The 23,895-nt window shown below is 40.8% G+C and overlaps 1 protein-coding gene across 1 annotated transcript in view; it reads left to right on the forward strand.

The window, feature by feature from the left end:
* Window positions 1–3,089: 3,089 nt before the first annotated feature.
* ncapd3 (non-SMC condensin II complex, subunit D3) overlaps window positions 3,090–23,895 on the forward strand; it is a 45,012-nt gene continuing 24,206 nt past the window's right edge. The window contains exons 1-14 of the mRNA XM_030066501.1: window positions 3,090–3,212; window positions 5,196–5,368; window positions 6,236–6,398; window positions 7,249–7,415; window positions 8,247–8,405; window positions 11,028–11,089; window positions 11,187–11,274; window positions 14,137–14,270; window positions 16,406–16,478; window positions 17,847–17,972; window positions 19,735–19,984; window positions 20,725–20,763; window positions 22,284–22,376; window positions 23,004–23,077. Of these exons, the coding sequence (XP_029922361.1) occupies window positions 3,119–3,212; window positions 5,196–5,368; window positions 6,236–6,398; window positions 7,249–7,415; window positions 8,247–8,405; window positions 11,028–11,089; window positions 11,187–11,274; window positions 14,137–14,270; window positions 16,406–16,478; window positions 17,847–17,972; window positions 19,735–19,984; window positions 20,725–20,763; window positions 22,284–22,376; window positions 23,004–23,077 (1,695 nt within the window). The 5' untranslated portion in view covers window positions 3,090–3,118. The remainder of the gene's footprint in view (window positions 3,213–5,195; window positions 5,369–6,235; window positions 6,399–7,248; window positions 7,416–8,246; window positions 8,406–11,027; window positions 11,090–11,186; window positions 11,275–14,136; window positions 14,271–16,405; window positions 16,479–17,846; window positions 17,973–19,734; window positions 19,985–20,724; window positions 20,764–22,283; window positions 22,377–23,003; window positions 23,078–23,895) is intronic.

A 23,895-nucleotide genomic window follows, 5' to 3' on the forward strand; every position in this document is an offset into this window, starting at 1 on the left:
TTTTTTTTTTTTTTTAAAGGAAACCCTTTATATTATAACGGTGACTGTCACGGCATCCGAAGGTGATGATTGGACGGGAGCAGCCCGTGGTGATTCAAACAGGGGCGCAGATAGGACTTTAGAACTGGGGGGGACCAAGCTGTAAATACTTGTGTGTGTGTGGTGTGTGTGTGTGTGTGTGTGTGTGTGTGTGTGTGTGTGTGTGTGTGTGTTTAATATATATATCTATATATATCTATATATCTATATCTATATATATCTATATCTATCTATCTATCGATCTATCTATCTATCTATCTATCTATATATCTATATATATCTATATAGATATATAGATATATATAGATATATATATAGATATATGTGTGTGTGTGTGTGTGTGTGTGTGTGTGTGTCACAACCACAGCTCGGCAACCACAAAGCTACTTCCTGAAATCAGGCAACAGGCTGCCGTTTGCACTTGGGGCCCAGGTCCTGGATTACAATACAAATTCACAAAAACAGCAAAGAAATTAACATTACAGAAACCTTAAGTGCTACTGTGTTTCATCTAGCCAATGACAGGCAGAATAATAAGAATCACGTTATTGTCATAGTCAACAACAAAACTATGTAATAAGGTACGGATATCCTCTTTGACGGGTCGGGAATCGAACCCTCGGTATTATGCACAGCAGGCAGAAACTCTAACCGCTCAGCTATCAGGGCTTGTTTGCATTATCATACTTTGGGCTCATAGTCCATTCATGTTGATAAGTTACGAAAAAATGCAAAGTCCGATCGGTTTGAAAATCGGCACACCGCTTCTTCTCCACAAGATGCACATTGTTCGTATAGCATAATAAAATAATGATAAATAAAGATCAAAAAAGATCCGGGGCTTTTGAGGAAAGATGCCCCCCCACCCCCGCGCCTGATAACAATGTGTATGATAACAGAAGAACACGCTTAAACAACCGATTCATATTGATAATAATAATTAAGCAATAAGCCCCGAGAAGCCCTGGGTTACAGTGATTTTACAACAGCTGAGGGGCGTTCTAAGGCACGACGCACAGCGGAGTCGTAGGCATGTAAGGCACGGTAAAGCAGCACACACCGGGATGTTAATGGATCAGCTGTGCAGTGTTATTAACCGAGGATTATGAGGAAAATTGAACATTTTGCTTTGCCAACTCGGCAAGGATCTGCTCCAGGCTCCAGCCTTCCACCTTCTTGAATCGGTGTATTGTATACTGATCAATTTGGGGAGGGGGACGGATCGGGTCACTATAAATCTGGAGGGGACACATCCCCCCCGTCCCCAGTGCCATCTGCGCCCATGGATTCAAACGCACTCCAAACACCACTTATTCCCATTTAGGAAAAAAAGATTTAACAAAAAAGGAGCAAACAAACATCAACAGAAATGGCTCCATAATTCTAGTTAAACTTCAAATGTAACGAACAGTTATCTGAAACTACTGACGAGGAGCTCTAAGCAGAGTCAATAGAGGTCAAAATTGTCATGTAACCATGGTAACCACCGCCTGCTCCGTCCGACACTCACCCACACACACCTTCAGTCACCTGACTTAACCTCAGGCTTTACAACACTCCCATAAAGCTAGTGAAGTTACATATTTCTAAACTAAAATTCATAATAGCCTACTGAATGGATATATAGAATATAATGAGTCAGTGTTGACATAGCGTACGCATTCACTCGGTCAGCAATTTTCTGCCTGCACTCCTCTCTCGCCTTATTTGCGGCCACAGTGTTGTTCTTAGCGTTAATTTTATTTTTTAAATTTCCATAGCTTTCCATGAGGACAAGCTGCTCCTCTTGTGTGAAATATGCAGCCCGTGAACGGTCCATTTTTTGCGGAAGTAGAATCATATGACGCCAAAACGCCCCCTTTTCTGTGAATGCGCAGAGAGCACAAAGCTGACAGCCGGACTGAACAAACCTTGATGGTAACCACCGTCGTGATACCACTTAACTTTGACTGGAGCTTTAGGTTTTGTTGAGCCTGATAGTGAACACAAAGCCTGGGGATGTTGAGCCTCCTTCGTAGTACAGCCCTCTGGGCAAAGGAGGCAACACCAAAACACAGGAAAACAGAAAAACAAGTGTCCAACCAAAGTACCAAAACACAGAAAACACCAAACCATGACAGTTGGTGGCTGTGTGTCCCGGGTCCCTGGCTGCTCGGGTGCTCTTCCCTTGGCGTCATCATCCCGCATCCGCCACCTATGTTTTTTTTTTTTTTTTTACACCTTAGTGACTTTGTATTATACATATATATCTTTTGTTGTTTGTTTTCTGTGTTTACAACATCTATTGCACGTCTGTCCGTCCTGGGGAGGGATCCCTCCTCTGGTGCTCCCCTGAGGTTTCTTCCTATTTTTCTCCCTGTTAAAGGGGTTTTTTAGGGAGTTGTTCCTCATCCGATGTGAGGGTCTAAGGACAGAGGATGTTGTCTTTTCCTGTAAAGCCCTTTGGGACAAATTTGTAATTTGTGATTCTGGGCTATACAAATAAATAAAATTGAATTGAATTGAAAGGAAATGAAATATTATTTATTGTTTAAATATTCGTGTATAAATAATTGTCTGTTCATAGGTGTATTTGATTTCTGCCGCTTGAAAATGACCGAAATAAAACATTCATTCTCAAATGTGAATTTTGTGAGTGATGCTATTCTTGCTCTAATGTGGCTCCTCTAGCAAAAACATGGAGCTCACCCTAGTACACCTATGTAGTTCTATTTAGTCCCCAGAAAATACTTTCCTACAATACAAAGCTGAAATCAATAACACAGCTGACAACTTGTGGCATTAAAACTGTGACTTAGGGATTTGGCATCAGAATTAAGCCTGTGTGCCATGATGGATCACTAAAAGGATTACTGATATTAGGCATAGGAGAAATAGTATAGGTGTTAGGATATATGTGTTGTTTTAATTTAACTGGAAATTGTTTAATTTTGAGACCATTTTTTTTCAGTCTACTGTTTCAGCAGGAGGTGGCAGTAGTGCGCCTTAGGGAGGACGCCAACCGCCGGAAATTTCCCAAAAGAAGAAGAAGAAGCGGAAGCAGACGATCCCTTCAAAAAGAGGAGGAAGCCCAGTGCGCATGCGTAGGTTTTCAGGCGGGATGACTGAAAACACAAACAAGATGGAGTTGATACCTGCGCTGCAGTTTCTCAAGTTAGACAAGCTTCCCCCAGGTAAACATGTGTCTTTTCTCGTGTCATACACATTATCCTATACCTAATATTGAGCATGAATCGTAATTCAGTTATTTATTGTGTTGCTTCTCCGGTGACCGTTAAAACTTGTGGCGCCTCGAGCCTTGTGCTCTGTGTACGGAGAGACCTGCCAGACAGATTCCTTGAGGCGTTTTAAAATCGTCTTTTCCGCCAGCAAACCAACTAAATTGGTCAAAGTTAAGGACTTTTACACATTTTCCAAATCCTTCGGAGCCGCTGGCGATTTCGGCTACAAAGTTTTCACATCTTTCTTCTCTGTGTCTCATCAGTTCGTGTGACTTGGCTGATAATCCAGCAAAGTGAAAGCGACAGATTTTTGAATGGACTTTGGTTTCACTTTGGACAGTCGCACTTTCAACTCGCTTCACTTAAACGGGACACAACAAGTAACTCTAGGCCAGGGGTGTAGTCCAGTCCTTTTATGAAAAAAACCTGGGACAAATTGCAAGAGAAGCAAACTCAACTGATTCTGTATCCTCAGTTTGTCCTGAGTGAGGGAAAAAAAAGTCCCAAGAAATCCCATTGGTGGAAAGTTTTGAAAATCACCTATTTATGACCACATATTAACAAAAAAACACTGTTTTTAACACACAAGGGAACGGGGTTCAACATTTGACTTTCAGATATCACTATAATAATTCACAAGTTGATTACACACACAAAGACAAGAAAAAAAGTCAATTACAAGTTCTTTGAATTATTCTGTTTACACATGCATATCACACATTATCTGATTTGATATGCGCTAATAAGGAATATAAGGAATAAATGCCAGAAGAGACATTTAAACAGTGAATTAAAAGGTTACTATATATATAGGTAGGTAGGTAGGTAGGTAGGTAGATACTTTATTCATCCCGCAGGAAATTCACATTTTTTTCAGCAGTATCCACAGATTACAGATTAAGTAAATAAAAAAAATAGAAATAAAGAATAAGATCTAAGTATAACAGAATAAGATCTGAGTACAACAGAATAACCTAAGTACAATCCACTGTGCAAAAAGCAATGTGCAACAAAAAAAACCAGAAAAAAACGTGTGCATGGGTGTATAAAATGTGCATAGAGGTAGGTCAATGTGCAAATTTAGAAGAAATATACAGTATACACATGATAAATAGCAGTAAGCAATATAAACACTATAAACAAGGATTATAAAAAGATAGGAATATGAACAATTTCAACAGAAGTATTAACAGTTAAACAGAAGTGTAATCAACTTGTGAATTATTATAGTGATATCTGAAAGTAAAATGTTGAACCCCTTTCCCCTGTGTGTTAAAACAGTGTTTTTTGTTAAAATGTGGTGATAAATAGGTGATTTTCAAAACTTTCCACCAATAGGATTTCTTGGGACTTTTTTCCCCTCACTCAGGACAAACTGAGGATACAGAATCAGTTGAGTTTGCTTCTCTTGCAATTTGTCCTAGGTTGACCCCAATTTTGGCCTAAAATTACTGGACTAGTGTCAAACTCGTGCCATGGAGGGCCAAGAGGCTGCAGGTTTTCATTCCAACCAACAACTCCACCAGGTGATTTCACTGATTAGTCCCGCCTCTCTGTTTCGAGGTAGGGTGATCAGTGAAATCACCTGGTGGAGTTTGACACCCCTGTTCTAGGCTGATCCAAAGCTGTTGTTGTAGTTTGAAGGGCTCCATTGGCAAAGTGGTGTTTTTTTTGTTTTTTTTCCCCAGATATTCAGCATCTTCAGTTACAATCATTTAGTGTACAAATTGTAAAAAAAAAAAAAAAAAGTAAGCTATTGGGAAGTTCGCAGAAGTCAAAGTGATGTTTTAGTCTATGTGTTGTTTGGCAGGAGTATTAATTTTGCAATAATATGAGTGTAGCTGGCTGATGTTGGTTGTTGTTGTTGAGAAATCACTGAAATGCTTCATCAGCAAGTTGTTTCAGCACTAGCCTCATCGCCTCCCCTTTTCGCAGCCTGGGTGGATGCGGTGTGGGACTTTGAGTTCACAGAGATGGAGTCTCTGGACGCCACCACAGAAGAAGAACTCGCTGCCACCGGAGAGGCGGCTTTCCAGAAGCTGTACCGGTGTCTGCTGCCGTACGCTGCCGAGGACCAGCCGGCTGCAGGCGGAGACCAGGTGTCCCAGGTGGGATCCTCCTCCAGACCGCCGGCTCCGTTTACAGAGTGTCAGGGTTGCACAATTAATCGAAAAAATCTGAAGTTACAAAATGAGCGATGTGACTTTCCAGATCACAAGAGGCAGCAGGTCATATTCTGAGGAAAAAAAGCACAGAATTTCTGAGATTAAAGCGATAAATTTATAAGAAAAAAACTCAAATTTTAGGCTCCTTACACTCTTCTGCTTCTAAAGGGTCCACATCTGTTGACTCTGCTGCTGCTTGCCGTTAATCAGGCCCTCAACTGTTTTTTTTTCTTGTAAATTTATGACTTTAATCTCTGAATTCACATTTTTTTTCTCCGAATCTTACCACACATGCACACACAGCACAGTGCAGTTATAGCTTCTTTTCCACTTCTTTTTGTTTTCGGCTGTTTCGCCTCAACGTTTCAACCACAAATCAGTTTTTTTTTTTTTCAATTTTTATCTCGACTTCCTGGACATAGTGAACAATTTGGGAAATCCGGAGAGAAAACTGAATAGAAAATGAACTTTATCAAACTTACATTTACTTTTTCTTTTTTTTTTTTTTATCAAGCTTATTATTATTTGAGAAATTATGGATGACTGATTTTTCAAACATTTTAAAAAATCTCACATGCAGCCCCTGCAGCACTCCAGCGTACTCTGAGGGGTATGCACACCTCGGGTTGAGAACCCCTGCCGTCATCAGTAAATTGATGACTCAGTCAGTGCGTGCCTTCAGCAGATCTGTGTGCACAGCGGCTGCAGACGGTGAGGGTTGCTGGAGCCCCGTCTGTCATCGGTCCAGCTGCTTTGTGTTTTCCTGTGTGGCAGCAGCATCGGCTGACCGTCTCCCATGTTGCACTGCAGAGTGTCTGGGCGCTGCTGGGAGAGAATGGCGTGTCTGCCAAGCCTCTGGTGGCTGCGCTGGCCTTCTTCATCCTGTCTGGAAAATCCAAAACGTCCAGCGCGCAGCAGAGAGTCAGCGGGCTGCACGCCTCCTCCATCTACCTGCTGCTGCTGGGGATCCCAGGTGAGCCTGTGCTCGAGTGTGGTTGTGACTGTCCTCTATCCAGGTGTGCCCCACCCCCCACTCCACTCCCCCATCCGCTTTGTCCCCATCATCCATATGATAAAGCATCAGTGACTGCTATTTTTAATCTTTAACTTTGACTTTCTTTCTATTTATTATTTTATTATGATGTTGGTTGTTTTTACTGTGGTCACTGATCGAGCAACAGAATTTCGTTCTCTTGTGTCTGCAAATGCACAGCGAAAATGACAATAAAAATCTTAAATCTCTTGAATCATGAACCAAATGCCAGCACATGGCTGTCATACCAAACTGGGAATTAATTAAAATGAAGGAAAAAAAAAAGAATGGGCCTGTGTCTGCGACGATGTATTAAGGCCATTGTAGTGAGAGAAAAAATATGGAGCCGGGGAAGGAGGGTAATATTCCAAGAAATACTTTCCAAGATTGAAGTAATACATTTTATGAGAAAAAAACTCACAAATTTAGGGTTTAATAAAAAAAAAAAACAACCTTGAATTCTGAGGTTATAAATTTTTTTTTCTCATAAATTCAATTTTTTCTTGGAATATTATCCTCTATTCCCTTATTTCTTGTACAGCGGCACTAATAAGCTCACGCAGTGGCACAGTTTATTTTTCTAGATAGATACATAGATAGATAGATAGATAGATATACTTTATTGATCCCAACCAGGGAAATTCTGGAATGGAAGAGAAATTATTTGTTTTTTTTTTTTTGAAGACTGTTTTTCTGTCATGGCTCCTGAGCTTGACAGTATAAACGTACGAGATTTTGTGTTTGTGTGATCACCTGCCCCTGTGTGTGTGTGTGTGTGTGTTGGTTGCAGGTAGCATTGCCAACAAGGTGTTCCACCAGGTTTTGTTGGACACGTGTCTGGGCCTGGCGGCGCTCTGCTGGCCCCAGGACTCTGCCAGGAAACGCAAACGGGACGGGCCGAAAGGCTCGCAGGCCGAGGGCAAGAGATCCAAACCCCACAGGAGGGGCCGAGACGAGGTCAGAGCGCACAAACCACTCAGACCAGCCGCCTCCATGGAGGAAATATATGTTTTCTTTAGGACAATGGAGTGTGTCAAGCACATGTAGTTTATCATTAATGATGATCACTGAAATGGTTATTCAGTCAGTTTGTTGATCAGTTTTGATAATGATGTAATTTTAATAATCAGTAACCAGGTTTCCATCCACCTATTTTTATTCGCATTTTCAGAAATTGCGAAAAAAAAAAAAAAAAAAAAAAAAACTTGGATGGAAACGCCAGAAATTGGAAAAAAAAAAACGGCAGAAAATTCGCAAAAAAGTTTTGACGCTTGGAGGGGGTGGATTTCTCAGCGTATCGATAAAAGAAAATGCGACTTTTTGCTGTGGAAACAGGTTTTGCGAATGAACGATGACTGGACCGGATACCACGTCACACTTCTACGCTACAGTCTTATTATTAGTTATTATTATTATTATTATTATTAGTCTCTTATTCCTTATTTAGGATGGTTCGGTACGAAGTTAGCGCTGCCAACATAGTAAGCAGACTTCTCCCAAGAGCCGACAAGTTCAGCAGGAATCTGTCCCTGATCAGCTGTTGAGTGTCAGCTGAGTGTTTGTTGTTGTTCAGTGACACACAGACGCTGTCTTATGACATCATCTCACGGCGCACTCTTCTCCCAATAATCAGAAAACAAAACTGATGGAAACAGGCAGAAATTCGCATTTTCTTTTGCGCATTTTGACAAAATTCGCTCAAAAATTTCGATATATTTGGATGGAAACCTGACTTGTGATGGTTTGTAATCATCATTTGAAATGAGTCAGACTGCTCTCCGTCCTCAGATGGAGGTGGATGAGGCAGAGGCGGAGGAGCTTCATTTCTCTGGCCAGGAGCTGAGGAAGATCAGAGACGCTGTGGTGCTGCAGGTGCAGAGCCTCCTCAGGTTCCTGCAGAAGTTTCTGCTCAGAGACAAACCGCAGAGCGCCAGCAACTGCTGCCAGGTAACAGACAAGTCTCAGCCAGGTGTGTTCATACACACGACCTGATGTCGACGAGGGTTTTTGTTAAACACAGATTATCTAGAAGCTGTTTCTCTGAAGCAATCAGCAAAAATACACTTAGCTTATCAGTTCTGTTTTAGGGTGATTTCTCACCTACCAGGCTGCTTTCGGTTCAGTTTCTATTTTGTTTTGGTTTCACATTGCACAAATCTGAGGGGTGTGGAAAATATAAAACATCTGTTGAGGCCGGTGTGGGAAGGGGCCAAGCTGTAAAGATACTCACAGAAGTTTTTCATTTATTTCTTCTATGTATTTTCTTTTTTTCAGACATATAAGGTTTTATTTATTTACCTGACATGTTTTGGCGTTTGACTTCAGCCTTCATCAGAGTGTTTTTCATTTATTGTTCAGAAAGATATATATCAGTGAAAAATGTAAACAGTCGTTTGACAAGAGGGCGTAGAAATCACAGAATTCAACTGGCAGCAGAGGACATGGAGCTGGCGTGACAGTTTTGATGACAGTGGCATTAATCTGCCTTGGTTTGCACCAAACACATGCAAGATGCTGCCAGTGCAAACACCTGTTGAGGCTCCGGGTGTCAACAAGATGTTGAACATCCACTCTTTCCAAAGACGATATCGCCCTGTTAAAAACCCTGCTGATGCTTCCCACCACAGCTTGTAATAATAGTCCAGTCATTTTATGAAAAAACCGAGGACAAATTGTAAGAGAAGCAAACTCAACTGATCCTGTATCCTCAGTTTGTCCTGAGTGAGGGGAAAAAGTCCCAGGGAATCCCATTGGTGGAAAGTTTAGAAATATAATTGAATTAAAAGGTTACTGTATATATAGTAACCTTTTAATTCACTGTTTAAATATCTGTTCTGGCATTTATTCCAATTAGCGCATATCAAATCAGATAATTCAAAGAACTTGTAATTGACTTTTTTTCTTGTCTTTGTGTGTGTAATCAACTTGTGAATTTTTATAGTGATATCTGAAAGTCAAATGTTGAACCCCTTTCCCGTGTGTTAAAAACTGTTTTTTGGTATTACACTACTCACAAAAAGTTAGGGATATTCGGCTTTCGGGTGAAATTTCAGGATGAACCTAAAATGCATTCTAACCTTTCCAGGTGAACTTAATGTGACCTTCTGTAAACTTTTGAATGCACATGTCCAACTGTTCAATGTTTCAGTACTTTTTGCACAAGTTGCTGTTCTCCAACAAGGAGCTTAACGGCAAAATTCACATCAGGTGTTTGATGCTCCAGCTCATCGAGGTCGTATCATTAGGGAACGGCTGCTGGAGACTGGGGTACCTCAGATGGAGTGGCCTGCACTTTCTCAGACCTGAATCCCATAGAAAACCTATGGGATCAGCTGAGTCGCCGTGTAGAGGCTCGGAGCTCTGTACCCCAGAACCTCAATGTCCTGAGGGCCGCCCTTCAAGAAGAGTGGGATGCCATGCCTCAGCAGACAATAAGTCGACTTGTGAACAGCATGAGACGTCGTTGTCAAGCTGTAATTGATGCTCAAGGGCACATGACAAGTTATTGAGACATTGACATTTTTTGTTGTGGTATATCCACCACTGTTGTTGGCTTTTGTTTCAAGAAATTGTTTGAGATGAGGAAATCACCAGTGTATGCTTCTACTTAAATGCCCTACTTTCATGATATAATATCACTGTAGAGTGAACTTTTTACATTTTCCATAAATTTCACCCAAAAGCCAAATATCCCTAACTTTTTGTGAGAAGTGTATATGGTCATATATAGGTGATTTTCAAAACTTTCCACCAATGGGATTCCCTGGGACTTTTCCCCCTCACTCAGGACAAACTGAGGATACAAAACCAGTTGAGTTTGCTTCTCTTGCAGTTTGTCCTAAGTTGACCCCAATATTGGCCTAAAATGACTGGACTATAATAGCACGTGCTGGGTTTGATTCACTTCCTGCAGGTTAGTCGCATTGGAACTCACTGCCATCGAACCACAATACAAGCGTTCACTTTAAAGTGGCTTAAGACTGAACTTTGGGACCAGCTGCTGTGGTGTTGACCTGAATGTCAGCGCTGTTCTCATACCCTCCGAGATGAACCGCGGTAAACACAGCAGGGCTCAGTTCAGATGGAATCAGTGACGTGGCAGCAGGTGTTTTTAGCAGCTGCCAATGGCCGAAGTATCTGTGGCTTCATTCCACACATATTGCAATTCAGTATTACAATTTTTGTTTTTTTTCCCCCTCACTAACATTTAGCTGAACTTTGGTGCGATATTCAGCCGCCTTGCCAACAACTTAGTATGATATGTTTGGTACCAACGGTTTCCTTAGGTGATTCAATAATAAAAACACTGATTAAACTTTGTTTAAAAAAAAAAAAAAGGAAAAGTTATAGAATCATTTCACTGTCTTATGTTAAAAGCAGCAGATTTCCTGACAAGTCCCACTTCTGAGACACAGTATAAAATGAGGGTTAAAATTGTATGTACAAATTGTAGAAAGATGTTGATGCTGTCTGAAAAGGAGAGAAAGAGCATACAGCTTTTTGTTTGTACCTTGATCACCTGGACAGGTAGCACTCACTCAGGTAGAGTGTGTGTTTTGTTTCCTACAGATGTTCATCAAGCTGATTTACTTTGAGCCGGTGACCGGAGAGCTGCGCTTTGATGCTCAGCAGTAAGTTTGCACGTCACGTTCATCGCCTCTGACTCTGTGCTGCCGACGGAGGTTAGCCGCGGGCTGAGAGATCTGACGTTTTCCTCTTTCTGCACAGAGAAATCAACGGGCTGAAGAGCATTCCTGAACTGGCTTTCTACGGCCTGCGGCTGCTCTGCTCCCCGAGCCACGGAGACCAGAAAGAGGTACGACCCTCAACACGCTGATGATCAATATCTGTCTGTTTTGGGCCAACAGCATGCAGCTTCTCTATCTCCAAACAGTGCAGGATCCCCTTTGATTATTCACCATGAGCTACAAATAACCTGAGCTCTCATTAGCCATGTTTACATGCACAGAATTTCTCCAATCCAATCTAAACCTTGGTTGATTGGAAATTCCAAATCCACTGTTTACATGGACACTAAATAAAATGATCCGATCATGACGTGCGTATACATGCACCCAGCGTTTAACCCATCAGCACTCTGAACTCACACATGCACTGACATCACAGTCCAACCCCCCAGACTACCTCACAACCACCTGCTGTGAAACACTATTTCAATGTGCAATATCATCACTGACCATGCTGTGCAATATTTTTTAAAATTCATACTGTGTATATATAACTTATTTTGTCTTATGTTACATACATTTATTTATATTGAAATCTATCTTTTTTTATTTTGTTCTTTATTCTATGTTTGCACTGAAGGAGCTGCTCTTAATCTCATTGTACATGTGTACAGTGGTCCCTCGTTTATCGCGGGAGTTACGTTCTAAAAATAACCCGCAATAGGCGAAATCCGCGAAGTAGTCAGCTTTATTTTTTACAATTATTCTAGATGTTTTAAGGCTGTCAAACCCCTCACGACACACTTTATACACTTTTCTCAGACAGGCGTTAACATTTTCTCACTTTTCTCTCTTGTTTAAACTCTCAAAGTTCAAACCTTCGTAGAAAAATAAGTCCAGTATTATAGAATGAACGCATTCTGTACTGTACAGGAGACACGGCACGGAGGAGATTGATTGACAATGGTCTACAGTCCCTTAGCCAATCAGGACACAGAACACAATGCGCTGTAAAAATAAATAAATAAATGAATAAAAATTTAAAAAAAAACATGCAAAATTGCACTAAAAAAAAATCCGCAAAACTGCGAGGCCGCGAAAGATGAACCGCGTTATAGCGAGGGACAACTGTATAGTGACAATAAAGGCATTCTATTCTATTCTATTCTAATCAGAATAGATAGATAGATAGATAGATAGATAGATAGATTTTATTGTCATTGCACAATCATATACGTATAATAATGCAACGAAATTAGGGCTCAGTCCTTTCGGTGCAGGGGAGAATAGAAAGCATCGTGCATCTTGCTAGTTGAATAGCCAAGTCCAGTAATAGATGGCTGCAGCCATGTCTCTGATATCAGAAAAAATGCAACAGTCACGGAAACATTTGTTGGATGTGCAAGCACAGTTCGTCATCCCGTGTTCGCCATGGACCTGGCGCTGGAAAATGCTGGGAGGCGGCGGCCCAAAGGGCTGTCCTTTCAGCCGTGTCAACGCACCGGCCCTGCAGCCTCGGCGTCCTCCGGAATGTCCTGGTAGCGATGAAAGTCCGGCGAAAATAAATAAATCATAAATCATTTGGGCATGCGCAGAGTTTTCTAATTTTCCGGAAATAGTAGTAGAAGAAGAAGCTGTACTTCCGCCTGTGTTGTAAACAAACTCTGCGTTGTCTGCACGTCCTCAGCTCGCTCACTCTTTGTGCCTCTCACGTTTTATTTTCCTCCCCTCTGCTGCAGTGTCTGTTTTTTTTGTCTGCTTTTGACCAGTTGTGCTTCCCTCCCGTCATGTTTTCTGCTGCAGTGGAGATAATTTTACCCCAACCAGGAAGACAGGATCCGTGTGTGTATGTGTGTGTGTGTGTATACATGGATGCCATTCGGAATAATGATCGGCGTAAACCACCTCTCTCTTTCGGGATGAAATTTCTTTCCGAATGGACCGTATCGGGTCAGAATCTTCCGACTGACGTGTTTACATGAAGCATTTTTAATCCGATTGGGCCTTTTATTCCGATTTATTTGTGTCCATGTAAACATAGCCATTGCCAATTTATAATTTTCTCCCTGCTTTTAATGAGGACAGACTCACCACTCTACTGCCACTTCCTGCAGGTGTCAAACAGGGGAAAAACACTATAAATGGCCTTAACTATATAAGATTTAATTATGTTTTTATAGTTTAAAAGAACTAAGACCTCAGGTCGCTGGGGAGGGAAGGGATGGAGTCACAAGATGGATGAGAAGGTGCGGGTAAAGTTATAATGTGGATCATAGGAGGTTTAAATGGAAAATAATTGTAAAATTATTTCGAACTGATTGACTGAATTTTTTGGGTGAGGTCATAACGTGCTCATCTCAGCTTTCTGGTTCACATTCCTTTTTGTGTTATTCACATCATTTATTTTGGCACTTCACACCATCTCTTTATATGAACGTAAATGTGTGAATAGATGTGGTTGTGTCATGCAGCATCAACAGTTATTTGATTTTATGATGTCATGTCTCGTCCATTGTGATTGGGCAGTGAAGGCACTCTGTAGTTTATTAGGTTTTATTTCTGAAGAGCGCAATGTGGTCAAGCTGTGAGTTTTGTTAATGCTGTGTTTTCCGTTTTTAATTTTTCTGAATTCTGCGTGTTTTACGACTTAAGCACCTTTTGTCATAAGAAATTGTCTACTCATGTGGAGGATGAATAAAATTTCACCAATTCAGAAAGAGATTATTAAAAATTTACTGAATATCAATTAATCTGTAACACAACAGAAACTGCTGATTGTTGAGTGATGAGATCTTCTTGCTAGTGCGCTGCCTTTGTGTGGGTGTGTGTGTGTGTTGGACTTTTAAATAAATTGCATACACATTTTGGCGAATTCCACAATATTGCACATTTTACCATTGATTCAGTTTTCATAATCAGATTCTGTGTGTGTTTTCTGCAGAAATCTTAGAGCCTGAGTTTTGTGTGTTTTTGTGTTTTTTGCCCCTCAGTCCCTGCGGAGGGTTTTCCACCGGCTGCTCTACGTGATCCTGATGATGGATAAAGGCGTCAGGGAGAAGCCGACGCTCCTCCCTCCCAGCCAGGCCGTCCTGACCGCCCGCGACCAGGCCGTCCACTTTGTCTGGTGAGGAACCATCACCAGATCTCATGTTTTCATTTGTACCCTGAGACATGTAACTTTGACTTATTTTGAGAAGATTTTTTTTTTTCTCAGTCCTTCAAGATTGATGCTGGATAAATGAATAGAAATAGGCTCAATGAATAGATGAACACTCCTCAGTCAGCAGCTCAATCAAACTATAACCTACATTCTTATATGAAAACTGTCTGGCAGAAGGCAGGAGCATCACAGATGAGCTGGCTAGCACCATGATAGAAAGCCTCTTAAGTAGCTACTGTGTAAACACATTTTGACTTATTTTTTCCAGTTAAACTTTAACCCCCTGAACCCCAAACCTGCCGGCGGGATAGAAAGACATGTATTTTTTAAAAAATCGCCGAAATTCAACCGTTTATCATAGCTGGAAGCTTTAAAAACCTACTTTTTCGTCGGAATTTGAATTTTCCGACGGTCCCTGAATGCAACATGTCCGACTTCGGTTTAGCGATAGAAAAAAGGACGAAACTAAGGCTAAAAAAGTGATTTTTCATTCGAATCATTTTATTATACATGCTTCATTCAACAATTCGCCAAAAAATAGTCGTTTACCCAATCCAGATCATTCAAAAAACAGAAAATTCTGCGGTCTTCAGCGGATCTGAGACATCTTGATTGATTCAGGTGAGCCCAACAGTCGTGTGACAAAAATTCACTGAATTTCATTGTGTAGGCAGCAGTAGTAACATGGAAGGGCACAAGGCAGTAAAAACGCCTAAGTTTATACAGGTTGGAAAAATGTTAATATTTCAGGAAATACATCATGTGAAGCTCTACTTTTTTTTCCTGGATCAGTGACACTTGTGGGCACCTGAAAAAATGTTCTGTACATTTATTCCAGTTTTTCTCGATTTTTGTAAAATAAATTATCCAAAAAAATCAGTTCGCCCTTTTTATTTTTTTATTATTTATGGAACTATAACTCTTTCATACTGTGTGAAAGACATTTTTGAATGGCTTCAGGTGATAGCCACAGCTGTGCTGTTTCCATAGAGGTGCAGCAGAAAAACAAGCCCACAGTGAGCCAAAATGTGAGGGGAGCAGAAAACGCCCCCAAACTGCTTGGGGTTCAGAGGGTTAATAACCACAGGTCAAATATATTTAGCCCAGTGATATCATCAAAACCTTCTTGACTGGGTGTCGTCCGTGGGTTCAAATGTAGGTTCAGTCGTGTGGCTGCAGTCGTCCTGCTGCTGTGTGCAGGATTCTAGAAATGATCTGTGCATGGGCCTGAGGAATGAACAGTGGAGGGCAGAAATTCAACCGAGTTTGCATTGAATCTGTTTTTTAAAATCAGGATAATGCTGCAAGATGGTTTTTCCTCAACTACGTTAAGTTTCCTGCTTATAGGCTAACATGCAGTTTTGCAAATTTCCATATTATTCCTGTAAATTCCTGTTAATTCCCATATATTCCAATTAATTCCCATGGAAAGTTTCCAACTCTGAAATTTGGAATTTTGCAACCCTGCTCTGGATGGATGATGTAGTAATAGACTGAAGTTGAAGCCACTGCAAGCGGATGAGCTGCCATATTGGTACACTCAAACAAAATGGCAATTTGCAGCTTAACCTGAAAAAAAAAATTGTATATATTGATCTGGCATCAGAGTAGGCTGTATTGATCGTCTCAGTAGTTTCGCTGTCTAACAGGAATAACAGAGTTTTACACAGGCTCTCATTCACCTGTAAAGAAACTGGGCTGTTTTAATTTAGCTGCTGCTCTGTCCATACCGCTGATGATAGGAGCTGAAAGCTGCTTTGTTTTTGCTCTGCCTGTATAATGTCTGGAATGACAGGTGTTCCCTGTCTGTTAATAATAAAAGGTAAGCCAAAAAAAAATCCAACCTGAATTTTATGTTTCATTTAATAACGCTCACACCTGACAGATTTATTGCATCATAAACAGGAAATCATTAAAAGGAGAAAACCCAAAACAAGTTTGATTAGAGATGGAGGTTATAGATTTTGTGATTTTTAGGTTTTAGAAATTGAATATACCATTATGGCATCATCAGTCTGTTTTAATTTTAGATGAGTGGTTGCAGCAGCTGGTTGATAGTGTGTGTGTGTGTGTGTGTGTGTGTGTGTGTCTGTCGTCAGTCACGTTGTGGAGGAGCTGAAGGAGCTTGCCCTGCCGTTCCTGCAGATCCTCCTGCAGCACATCTGTTTCGAGGTGAGACACACAGCGCTCGGCTCCACACACACTCACACAGTGACAGCTTTCTCTTTTTCTGTGTAGCGTCACTGTATGGGATCTAAAAATTAGTCCACATCTCTGAGTTTCTTTCTTTCTTTCTTTAACCTTTATTTGTTAGAGAGGGACAGTGTACATTAATAAACATTTTAAAAGACAGTAAAATGTAAATGCACCCAATTATAGCCAAAAGGCTAATTTCCATTGGTAGTCCCCCTGCCAGAAGGATTATGGCTATACCTAAAAGCAACAGATTACAGTAGCAATATTCATATTATCAAAAAAAAAAAAAAAAACAGTATTCACATTATTAACATCATCATTCATAATCACAGTCACAATCCTATTATCAGAAACAAGAATAACAACACAACACAACAACAACACTGCAAGTAAAATTAAGATGAGGCCATGTAGTCCAGTCATTTTATGAAAAAACCTAGGACAAATTGCAAGAGAAGCAAACTCAACTGATTTTGTATCCTCAGTTTGTCCTGAGTGAGGGGAAAAAGTCCCAAGAAATCCCAGTGGTGGAAAGTTTTGAAAATCACCTATTTATCACCACATATTACCAAAAAACACTGTTTTTAACACACAGGGGAAAGGGGTTCGAAATTTTACTTTCAGATATCACTATAAAAATTCACAAGTTGATTACACACACAAAGACAAGAAAAAAAGTCAATTACAAGTTCTTTGAATTATTCTGTTGACACATGCATATCACACATTATCTGATTTGATATGCGCTAATAAGGAATATAAGGAATAAATGCCAGAAGAGACATTTAAACAGTGAATTAAAAGGTTAATATATATATATATATAGTAACCTTTTAATTCACTGTTATATAGTAACCTTTTAATTCAAGGTTACTATATATATAGTAACCTTTTAATTCACTGTTTTTTGGTAATATGTGGTGATAAATAGGTGATTTTCAAAACTTTCCACCAATGGGATTTCTTGGGACTTTTTTCCCCTCACTCAGGACAAACTGAGGATACAACATCAGTTGAGTTTGCTTCTCTTGCAATTTGTCCTAGGTTGACCCCAATTTTGGCCTAAAATTACTGGACTAATGTGCTACAGAGGGCTCAGGTTCAGAGGTTAGTGTTGACGGGCTTGGTTTTCGATCAGCCAGTTTAAAGTGCAGACTGTCACGTTTTTACTGTTTGGTGCTTAAAAAAAAAAAGTAGTTGTGTTTGGTGAACTGGTTGTCTTGACTGTGTCGGTGCTGTGTGTTACTGGTGGGTTAGTGTGTTACTGGCGGGTTAGTGTGTTACTGGCGGGTTAGTGTGTTACTGGTGGGTTAGTGGTGTAATATTCCTGCTGTGGGTGTGCAGATGGTGGAGAAGACTGATTATCGGACGCATGGAGCCCAGGCGGTCGGCATGCTGACGTCTCAGATGGCGGCTGCAGACTACGCTAACTTCATCAAGTGGCTGTTCGGCTGCTCCAGACACACGAAGGTATCGCTTCTCCACACCACACTGACTAAACCTTTATTCATCACAGGAGGAGGCTGAGCCGGCATTCTTTTTCTTTTTAAGTTTTTATAACTCGCCCGTTCGCCATATCATAATATAAAACTCCTGTATTTAACAATAATCACAAACATTATTGGTAAACTCTGTTTTTGGTTGTTGCTTCACGGTGATCCTGAATTTGATTGCTGACATTTTGACTTGGTAATGAATGTAGTTTCAGATGATTTTGCACACTGACCACAATAAAAGTGAGGGAAACGTTGAGCATTCTTTCTAAACATAAAGATTAAAGAACTTGCTGCATCATTTTGCATGCAAATAGAAAAATATAATATTATCATAACTTTTCATAGAATCTGATAATGATATTTTCTTTAGACTGATGTAATACGTCAATACATTAAGATACAGCAGGACATGACGCAGCTCAAGTGTCTCTTTGTTAAGTATGAAAACAGTCAAAATTAATATTATCAGTTTTAGGAATAGGATGATATTTTTTTTTTATCTCACAGTACAGTTCCATATCCAGCATGGGCTTCACAATTCAGTCAACCACTAAAGTCTGACTGTGCAGAATTATATTTATTTCCGAGCTACAGATCTTTATAATAACAGCACTGTCTTCTTAACTCGCTTGCAATTGTTCATTTGCGCAATACTACAAGTAATGCGATTTGATATACAATAAATTTCGATTTCTTTGTTTTTTTTTTGAATCCTCCTCTAGTTTGTGTGTGTAAAGTTTGATGAGGCTGTGATTCTCCTAGAGGTCACTAGAGGTCATTTTCTCCAGCGACGTCCAGTTGGACAAAAGTCTCTGCCTGCAGTGAAATGGCTGCTATGGGGGCCAACATCATCACACAGGAATCAAATGTGGCTCATTGAATCCACAAGAGTCTCAGCTTTCCAGTCAAAGCCAACTGATGCAGCTCCAAGACTATTTAGGCCCCAGTCTGCACACACACACCATTTTACAACAGGCCACAAGAACACATGTGGACTGCAGGCTTTGGGGCCCAAACTGCATGGGATTAGCAGAAGGTGGGCGTGTCTGCAAAGGGGAGAGAACCCATTTTCATTCACACAGCTGGAGGTCAGAGGTCAAGGGACCCTGCTTGAATTTCCAGTTTTTCTTTTGGAGCAATATTTAACCTCCTTAGCTTCCTTAGGCTGTCTAAGTACATATCAATATTCATTCAGTCTTTGTTTTAATTAGATTCAAAAATAAAACAAAGTCACTGTTCTTAAGTGAATTGATTTTTTTTTTTTCTTTCCCTACTTCTGCTTCAATTTTATTTATTTATATATCCCAGAATCACCAATTACAAATTTGTCCCAAGGGGCTTTACAGGAATACAACATCCTCTGTCCTTAGCCCCTCACATCGGATGAGGAACAGCTTCCTAAAAAAAAAAAAAAAAAAACCCTTCATACCCTGGGACTGAGTCTTTACACAGTGGAAGCACAAACCAAATACAGTCCCAAAACTTCACAAAAGGCCCAGATTATGGAGGTTTCTGTGTTACCCTTGGTAGTTGCAAAGGGGCTCTAAAACGTAGCTGATATCCTGGTTCATATCTCTGCCTGATGATACAGGTCGTCATGTTTTTGTGTCTTGCTGTGCGTTGAATTTTGATATTTGTTCGTCTCTCGTTGAGCCTCAGTCCATTGTTGATGATATCGGTGTCAGCCCTCCAGCCGCAGCAGCTTGTCCTGATGGTTTTGTGTCCTGGTTTGGTAGATGGTGTGCCGGCTGTTCTCCGTGGACGTGGTGATGGTCCTGCTGGAGCAGCCGGAGCGCTCCGAGGACGGTTTGGCTCCGGAGCTCGCCTCCTTCCTGCCGCACCGCTTCCTGATTCAGACCCTGCTGTTCGGCCGCAGGTCGGACGCCTCGCCCACCGTGCGAGGCCACGCCCTCACCTGCCTGGCTCAGTGCCTGGAGCTGCCGTCCCTGAACGCCACACGGGCCGTCCACAACCTGTTCTCCACCAGTGAGAGAGCACGCACACACACACACACACTGAAACACCTGTATTTCAGTACCTTGACTTCGATACGTGGTCCTGAATGAGACTTTTTTCAGTACCACTTTTATAAAATCTCATTGTAAAATCAATTTTCTAGCATCTCATGGTGTAACGTCGTGTTTTTCCTGCATGCCTCTACAGCATGTAATGTTGGACAGCCATTCTCCAGCTTTATTAAATCTTGGTACAAGCTTGTTGCATGCTTGTTGGCTTACTGATGCTGAAGAGATGTCCTCCTTAGGTACTGAAATCACCAATTTCGGCACCATGGCATCTTTTGATACTTGATAGTGTTGAACCAATTCGGTCGGCGCCATAAAATCATCTCAGTTCAGACCCCAGCCGACTGTTGGCTCTAAGTTAAGGGGAAGTCATTGCTGAGGAGATTAAGCATGCACTGCAGTGTTTCCTGACTGAGTTTGTTTTTGTAGAAATGTTGGATTGTGGGTAATTTGGGGTCTGAAACCTGGAGCAGTTCCAGCAGGTGTTTCAGTTTAAGACTCGCTCAATCCTGAAAATGTAGGAAGTCACTAACTCAAGGACAGAATGAGGCAGGATGATGTAAAAAGCAAGAAATTACAAGCCTTAATCTCAAAGTAACTCTTGAAATGCACTAAACATCTCAGCCTGAGTGCAACAGGACGTGTGTTTGAGTTTGTGTGTTTGCAGCATGAACTAACGTTTCCTGTCTGCTGTGTGTGCAGCCGGAGCCCAGACTGTTCTGGAGGGAGAGACCACAGAAGGTAAACTGCCATCCATCCATCCACGTTTTTAACATGTTCTGTTTAATTGTATCAGAAATGTAAATTATTTTGAATGTTTGTCAGTGGCTGTGATTATATAAACACCTGAGTGTCCAAATTTCTCTGAACACAAACACTCCCTCGTGATTTCTCTCCATTTATTTATTTTTATAACGTTTATTTGACAGGGGCAGATGAACATACATTGAACATGTCACAAATACTCTAATTTGTCATACATGCGCTAATTTGTAGTGATTCCCCCCTTTTTGGGCCTTTGTTTTAAAACAGTTGCACTTTAAACTTGATCAACATAAGAAATGCAGCTCACAGGATAAAAGTTAGCAATATAAGAATAACAGAAAGCAAAGAAACAGGAAAACCAATAAGCAGACAAAGACGTACTACAGTAAGTCTCACCCTTCAGAAACTGAATCCGTTGGAGTTTGAAACGGTCCCGGTCCCAGGGACCGTCCCGGGTCCCGGTTGTGTGCAGTTTTGAGCTGTGTGGTTCCCTGCAGCCGCTCCTCTTGACAGGTGTCACATCATCTAGGTGTTCAGGTTGAACTCATGAATCCTCCTAAAATCTCAGCTTCTGTTTGACTTTTGACTCCAGAGCAGGGGCGGATCTACCAGGGTGGCCCGGGCTGGCAGCTGCCACCCTAACAACAGGCCCTGCCCCCCCAGTTTGGACTGTCTGATAGGAGAAAAATGTAAATGTTGTCGCTGGTGGGAAATTTACGAGACTGAAAATCATCTGTCCAAGCGCGAGTGAATGTGACTAGGCTTTCCACCGATCTGATTTGCTATATCGGATCGGCCGATATTTTGCATTTTATGAAATTTGTGTGCTCGGCTGTAATGTCTTAATTTGCCGATCCGATCAATGACGTCATTGTCCTGTTGAAACTTTTTGCAGATGCTCCCGTTGCATCATTTTATCCGTCTCATTTACTCCCAAGAAGTTCCACACCACCGCCATGTTAGTTTTGAGTCCTGTCACTATGGGACGGACAATAAAGTTTTTTGAATCTTGAGAATGCTTGAGAATACTTTTGTTGATACTAGTAAATGGTACATAAGTATATACAGTAAATAAACAAGTTATTTAAATGGACATATTGCTCCCTCATGTGATCGGTTTATTTAAACTCACTGATCGGTGGTTAGGGTTAGGGTCATTTTTCTCTTTAGATTTCACCAGAGGTAGAAAGAACCACTGATCCAACCAGAACAAATGAGAAGAATAACAACCGAGTCCAGCTGGAGGCTCTGGATTTAAACGCTTTGTGATGTTTGACCATGAGCAAAAGTGATGATGATTTCTTTCTCCTTCTTTCTGTGTGCCACCCTGTAAAATTCCCATGCCGCCCTTTAACCCCCCATGAATAGTGTCTACATCCGCCCCTGTTCAAGAGGATTTTACTTTAGCTCCCTGCTCGTTACAAACTCGCTAAGTGATGAACATAAAGTTTAAACGTCTCTGGTGTGCAGCTGATGTCCCGTTGTGTTTCCTTCAGGATCGTCCGGCGCGCAGCAAACCCAGAAAACCTACCGGACCCTTCCGTTCAGGACCGTGGAGATCAGCAGCAGCGACACCTTGGCCTCCGACGGTGAGACGACCGGCCGGATGATGTCGGCATTAAAATGACAGCTGGGGCTGGGAGATACGGTTAAAATGCCCATAAGGGTTAGGATAAGGGCAGTATTTCTATATGTGACACTATGTTTAGTTTGCAAAATCACGTTAAATAACGAAATTAATATCCATCCCATTCGTGTAATCAGAATCAGAAACACTTAATTGATCCCTGAGGAGGAAATTGGGTCTGTTGCAGTTGCTCAGATTCTCAGGAGAAGAATTTACTTTAAGCATAAGTGAAAATATAAAACAGAAATACAGAAATAAGAATTAGACCAGTATGTGCATTATAATTTTGTAAAAAAAAAAAAAAAAAAAAGTCATGTCATATTGTCAAACAAACAAATTTAAAACTCTTACTTCACTTATAACTGCATTTAAAACATGTATTGTGGCCGTTGTCTATTTGATTTGAGAAAACAATGTCAAGCAGTTTCTTATGACCGCTTTAAAACAATGTATCAGCGTTTTATTTCTATTATGTGTTTTTTTCCCTGTTTAATATTCTGAAATACGGCCGCTCCCTAACAATGACAACTTAATTTTACTGTTAAAGTGCACCTTTAACCCAAGATTTCACACTTTCCTCACTGAACAGCAAAAGAGAACCTGGCTCAGGTCATGAGGCGAGTGGCCGACTCAAAGACCAACGTGAGGAAGTCGGCGCTGCAGGTCAGTGGAGCTGAGCGGCTCAGAGGTTTAACACAGAAAACAACACTTTTTTTTGTTGTTTTTTTTTTTTGTTTTTTTAATCGCAAACTGGAAGCTAAATGGACGATTAACCCTCAGGACACGACAGCACCTTAGTCATGTTCTGCTGCAGTGCACCGAAAAAGAGCAATGAAGCATTAATCAGAAATATTATGGAAATCGCAGTATGGCCATCTTTAATATCCAAATCGCAGGAGCTGGTATTTTATGGATAAAGATGAAATATGTGACAAAACGTTGCTGTAAATGAAGTGTTATGATGCTACAGAGATGCCCTGGCCTTCAAACTATATTTTCCAGATGTAAGAAAACGGGTTTGTTTGGTACAGACCCCAGCAAAAAATTCACACTGTCATAAGTTTAATAGCTTTTTTTTCAGTGAAAAATTACAGATAACCTTTTTTTTTTTCTTTTTTTTCTTTTATTGTCATTGTACAATGTAATTAGGGGCACTACTCCTGCTCAGTGCAAATTAATAAGACAATTAAAGACAGAAAACAAGCACACATCCTGTAAATGTAAAACTAAAATAAATGCTATAAAAACAGGGAAAGATTTTAAGTTTTTAAGCCTGAGTTTGTCCAGTGTTTGCTGCTCCTGTAGCGCCTCCCAGAGGCCAACAGGTAGAACAGGTGGTGTCCAGCATGAGAAGTTCATTTAAGAATTTATTTGGGTAATCAACAGACTTAGCGTCCAAATGAATAACAAAGTAGAAAAAGCAAACAAAGCACATTTTTCTGTTGATTATCCAAGCAAATTCTTCTTAATAACACATTTAC

Source organism: Myripristis murdjan, chromosome 1, assembly GCF_902150065.1.
Source record: "Myripristis murdjan chromosome 1, fMyrMur1.1, whole genome shotgun sequence".
Taxonomy (NCBI): Eukaryota; Metazoa; Chordata; class Actinopteri; order Holocentriformes; family Holocentridae; genus Myripristis; species Myripristis murdjan.